Genomic DNA, 6000 nt, shown 5'->3' on the forward strand with positions numbered 1-6000 from the left:
AGGGAAAGAGTGCCCCCACGGCACAGGCCTGCCCGCGGATCGGTGGGCCCCAATCGCGGGCCAGGCCACCGTGGGGGCACCCCCCGGGGCCAGATCGCCCCGCGCACCCCCCAGGACCCCGGAGCCCGCCCACGCCGCCTTGTCCCGCCGTTCAAAAGGTGGTTTAATCCACGCCGGCGGGACAGGCAATTTATCGGCGGGACTTCGGCCCATCCGGGCCGGAGAATCCAGCGAGGGGGGCCCGCCAACCTGCGCGGCCCGATTCCCGCCCCCGCCGAATATCCGGTACCGGAGACTTCGGCAACCGGCGGGGGCGTGATTCACGGCAGCCCCCGGCGATTCTCCAACCCGGCGGGGGGTCGGAGAATGACGCTCCAAATCAGCCATGATTGAATGGCGGAGCAGAGTCGATGGGCCGAATGGCCTAATTCTGCTCATGTGTCTTATGGTCTTATGGTCTTTACCTGTGTCTTCAAGACTAATAAAGCATGCCATTTCTTCTTTTAGGTTGCATACAAAGGAGGTGGTGTTGATAGACTAACAGACACCTCTAAGTACACTGGATCCCACAAAGAACGTTTTGATGAAAGTGGAAAAGGCAAAGGGATGGGTGGCAGGGAGGACCTAGTAGCAAACACTGGTTATGTTGGGAATTACAAAGGAGCTGGAACCTTCGACGATAAAGTGAAAAAGTAAAGAACACAGAATGTTGCCTGACACATTTCCATTCAAGGACTTAATCACCTTTTCTTCATTTGCTCAAGGTCCTCTAGCGTTTTCAATAAAACAATCAAATTACATCTGTATTTTTACTTTTATTTCTACTACTTTCTGGGTAATAAACTCAACTCATGATCAAGAGTCATAACTGTGAGCAGCAATTACACAAATTACACAAAGCTGAAAGCTTCCTCACTCACACGCTGCATTTTCCAATTGATATGGAATGGAAAAAACGGAATTTATGTGGAGAATTTCCTTTTACAAACTTTATAAAATGATGTCCAATTTGCTCTTCTTTATCGACAGAAAATATTCCATCCTAAAGTTTTACCCTCAAGCAATTTATCTACATAGAGAGTTAAAGTATGAACAGCTCCGAGTACATGCATTATCATAGAAAATGCAATTTTCCTTTGGCAGCAGTTACTTTTTCATGTTCATCAAGCTAGAATTCTGTATGAACCACTTTCCTGTTTACACAACCAATAGCAGCACAAAACATTTCCAGGTTTGGTATTGCTTCCTTTCCTCTACCCAATAATTGGTTTGTAATGTTTTTTTTTTAAAATATATTTTTATTCTCCATTTTCCTTCAAAATTTACACCCCACCAACAGGCAACAAACGGTAACAAATACAAAGTCAATACCCTTAACATCAACAACGACCCCATCCTCCCACCACCCCACCCAACTGTCAATATATGCCTCAAATAAAACAAACCCTCCCACGGTGGGAGAAAAAAAAACAAAAGCGAAAAAGAAAAAGGATTCCGGAATCACCCATGGACACCATTAACCGATAGAGTGCCCCCCCCTCACCCCCCACCCCCCACCCCCCAACGACAACACTCAATACCATCCAACCTCCAAAAGAGTACCGTAAATGACTCCCAAGAGTTGTAAACCCCCCCTCCCCAACTCCTCCCCCTCCACTTCCTCTTGTAAAACTCCTCCCCCCAACCTCTGTTCCTTCCCCCCAACTTCCACCCCGGCTAGACCACTCGGACCCTGTTCTGCAAGGGTCCGATGGCTGCAGCCCCTCCCCCCCACCTCACTCCCGTTCACTGACCGGCTTAAACTGGCCAGCATGGAGGCCCCCGCCTGGGTCCCTTTCCCCCTTGCCCGGCCCCAGGAAAAACCCAGAAGTCCCCTTTTAGCACACAAACCCCGCATATCCATCTATACCCCAAAGAACCCTCATTCCGACTAAAAGTCCCATTTCTTCCCTTGTCCAAATATACACAAAGTTGGCTCCTATAGCCCATACACCAGCACGCAGTGAAACAAAAAAGAAAAAAATACAGTCATGAGGCTACATTGGTACATGACCATTTCTCAATTCTGCCAGTCCTTCTGCCTTCGCAAACTCCTCCGCTGCTTTTGCCGTCCTGAAATAAAAGTCCTTGAACTTGTAGGTCACCCTCAGCTTCGCTGGATATACAATGCCGCACTGCACCTTGCTAATGTACAGTGCCCTCTTCACCCGGTTGAAGGCAGCCCGCCTCCTCACCAGCTCCACCGTAAAGTCCTGGTATACACGTATACCAGCTCCAGCCCACTGCACCACCCGCTTCTGCTTAGCCCAGCACAGGACCTTCTCCTTCACACTGTACCTATGGAAGCACAGAGTCACTACTCTTGGCGGCTCACTCGCCTTTGGTACAGGCCTCCACGACTGATGTGCCCGATCCAGCTCATATCGGGAGGGATCCTCCCCCTCCCCCAATAGTTTTGCCAACATCGCGGCAAAATACTCAGTCAGCCTCAGTCCTTCAACTCCTTCGGGCAGCCCCACAATCCTCAAATTCTGTCGCAGGATCTGTTTTCCAGGTCTTCCATTTTGCCTCGCAGATCCTTGTTGATCTCCATCACCTTCCACATCTCCTTCCCCATCGAGGTAAGTTGACCACTGTGCTGCAGTACTGTCTCTTCCACTTCCTTCAGCGCCTCCCCTTGCTCCCGCACCTCCGCCACTGCGCTCGCCACTGCTGTCCTCACCGGGGTAATCACCTCCTCCACCAGCACTTTCAAAATCGCCCCCATCTCCTTCCTCATTGCCTCCATATGTTTCGTAAACTGCCTTTCGAATTCCACGGCCATCGCCTTAGTTATTTCTTCAGCCGTAAGCAATGCGGCCTCCCCTAGCGCTCCAGCCTCCATTTTCTTTACTGACCCCGCAATGACCTTTTCACTCCCCGACGGACTTTCAGCTGCTTTTTACACGGTCGTTTTTTTGCCGGTGTTCGACATTTCCCTTCTTGGTGCTGTCTCCCAACTTTCACTGCCTTCGCTGGCCCTAAGGCTGGGCGTTAACCCCCGACAATGTCGTTCCCGAACGGGAGCCCTCCAACACACAGCTGCCTCCCTCCCACCGTCACCGGAAGTCCCACAGAGAGGGAATCCTTTTGGCAGTGTTCGCTTCACTAATCTGCCCCAAAAAGTCTGTGGAAACTCCTGAAAAAGGTCTGAGAGTCCGTTCTAGACAGGAGCTGCCGAATGCGTGACCTACTCGTCCATGGCCGCCACCGGAAGCCTCTTCCCACTTCTTCAATGGCCTCGGTGAGATCTTTTCACAGTTGTTCCCTCTGCTGCTAGAATTCACCTTTAATAAAGGCCCTCAAGTCAGCTTGAAGCCTTTAAGCTTGCCCTTCCCCCTCCTGCATGCTGGAAGAGGCTTTTGTCTTTCCTGCAGCTCCAGCCAAATCTTTTACTGTTTCTGCCGGGTCTGGTAACCAAGAGACATACCATTCCTGGGGGAAAGTACCCCTCCAACATTCACCTACGTTTTTTCATCAAAATTCCACCCCGTATTGATTAAAAAAGAGCTCTTTTCTGTAACCTTGGGCAGGAGCTGCCTTGTGTGTGACCACTTACTCCATGGTCCACACCGGAAGTGCCAATTGGTTTGTAATGTTGCTGTGAAATATATCTACAATACATTTGTGCACATTTCCTGTCTGCAGAATATTATTTCCTCTTGTGGTGTTTTTGTCACACTTTTGCATTAATTTGAATTCTCTTCCCACACCTAACGGTGCACTAAGGGAGACTTTCATCTGTTTCCATAGCCAGGTATATTCCTGGAACGGTCGCTAGTACTTTGCCAGAGGCTTATAAATTGAGAGGCACCACTCAAGTATGACGGCCAGGAGTCTCTCCCGCTCTAATCGGCAGTGTGTTTGGAAGGATTGTGCAGGTTAACACATCCAACCTGTTTGGCTCCATTATGAATGCTTTGGCTATCAGGTCCCGGGATGGGACTTGAACATGGAACCTCTGGCTCAGAGGCAGGGATGCTACCCACTGCGCTAAAAAACCTCCTCTCTTTGCATTAATTAGTGAGTTGTAAATTCTTAGAAGAACTCAAAAATGTTCCTTTGTCCAAAGTAGAAAATATTCTGTAAATTGTAGGTTTAGATATTGGCACAGCTGAATTCAAGGAAAATGTTTTTGACCATTTTTAATCCCGTTCATCAAATTTAGGTGGATGTACCCTATCATTCTGCCACAGAGACCCTTCTCAGCTTGCTTAACATGAATTGAACAGAGGCATGGGAACACCACCGCCTGCAAGTTCGCTCTGAGCCACACACCATCCTGACTTGGAAATATACTGCTGTTCCTTCACACAGTCGTTGGATCAAAATCCTGGAACTCACTCCCTAACAACACTGTGGGTATAGCTACACCACAGGGACCGCAGTGGTTCAAGAAGGTAGCTTGTAGCTTGACTTGTGGTACCACTCTTGCCAATGAGTCAGAAAGGTATGAGCTTACATTCCACACCAGAGATCTCAGCACAAAATCTAAGCTGACACTCCAGTGCCATCCAAAGGGAATGCTGTGCTGTAGGAGGTGCTGTTTTTGGATGAGGCACTAACCCAGATGTAAAGATTCCACGGCACTATTTTGAATTACACCAGAGTGCACTCCCAGTGTTTTGACCAACATTTGTCCCTCGACCAATATAAAAAATTACCTGGTCATTATCACATTGTCATTTAGCAGGACTTTGATGTGTGAAAATTGCCACATTTCTTACATTACAACTCTGACTAAATCTAAAATGCCTTGGGATATCCCAAGGATAGCACAATTGCTTCACAGCTCCAGGGTCCCAGGTTCGATTCCGGCTTGGGTCACTGTCTGTGCGGAGTCTGCACATCCTCCCTGTGTGTGCGTGGGTTTCCTCCGGGTGCTCCGGTTTCCTCCCACAGTCCAAAGATGTGCAGGTTAGGTGGATTGGCCATGATAAATTGCCCTTAGTGTCCAAAATTGCCCTTAGTGTTGGGTGGGGTTACTGGGTTATGGGGATAGGGTGGAGGTGTTGACCTTGGGTAGGGTGCTCTTTCCAAGAGCCGGTGTAGACTAGATGGGCCAAATGGCCTCCTTCTGCACTGTAAATTCTATGATAATCCCAAGCTCATAAAAGGTGCCATACAAAAGCATTCCTTTATTTCAACTTGCCAGGGACAGGTTTCACAAGGATCCCCTTTTATTTATTTCTGCAACTGGACAATACATATTTATTTGAACTATTGTGTCTGGTTTGGTATCCTAACTTTATGTTTTATGCTCCTTATCATTGATGTGTATAGGATTGCATAAGCTATATGACACAGAAATGGACCCGTTGTCTGAGCCAGTCCACACCAGTGTTTATGATCTAGTCAAGCCTCCCATCTTTTCTCATCTAAATCTAGCATCATATCCATCTATTTCCTTCTCCCTCATAAGCTTGTCTATCTTCTCCATAAACGTACCTATACTGTTCATTTAAATAAAATAAGCAAAATACTGCGAGTGCTGGAATCGGAAGAAATAATAGAGAATGCTGGGAAAACCCAATAAGGTCCAGCAGCAACAGTAAGGAGAGAAACAGAATTAATGTTTCGAGTCTGTTTCATCAGAACTAAAGAGAGGGAAACATGAGTTGGATTTTAAACTGTGGCTGGGAAAGAATGCGACAAGGTGTAGCAACCTTAAGAATAAAAGACAGATGGCCTGGCATGGGGGAGGGAGGGTTATTGCATTGAGACAATGAATGTATGGAATATTATTTTAAAAGGGGGAGGAGAAAGATCACAGTCTAAATTAGTTGTTTTCCCCACAGATGTTGCCAGACCTGTTGAATTTTTCCAGAATTTTATGTTCTTGTATCCTGTGGTGAACCACCGTATTATGGGATGTAAGGCAGGACCTGCACTACAGTTTCACCGGTAGCTCCTGCCGGCTGGCTCCGCCCACTAAGATCTGTATAAATATGCGTGACCTCC

At 47.8% G+C, this 6000-nt stretch overlaps 1 protein-coding gene across 1 annotated transcript in view; it reads left to right on the top strand.

Annotated features, from left to right (window-relative positions):
• Positions 1-798, top strand: part of LOC140384840 (tubulin polymerization-promoting protein family member 3-like) — a 31792-nt gene extending 30994 nt beyond the window's left edge. Inside the window, exon 4 of the mRNA XM_072466798.1 lies at positions 508-798. Coding sequence (XP_072322899.1) covers positions 508-696 — 189 coding nt within the window. The 3' untranslated portion in view covers positions 697-798. The remainder of the gene's footprint in view (positions 1-507) is intronic.
• Positions 799-6000: the final 5202 nt, after the last annotated feature.

This window comes from Scyliorhinus torazame, chromosome 10 (assembly GCF_047496885.1).
Source record: "Scyliorhinus torazame isolate Kashiwa2021f chromosome 10, sScyTor2.1, whole genome shotgun sequence".
NCBI classification, from domain to species: Eukaryota; Metazoa; Chordata; class Chondrichthyes; order Carcharhiniformes; family Scyliorhinidae; genus Scyliorhinus; species Scyliorhinus torazame.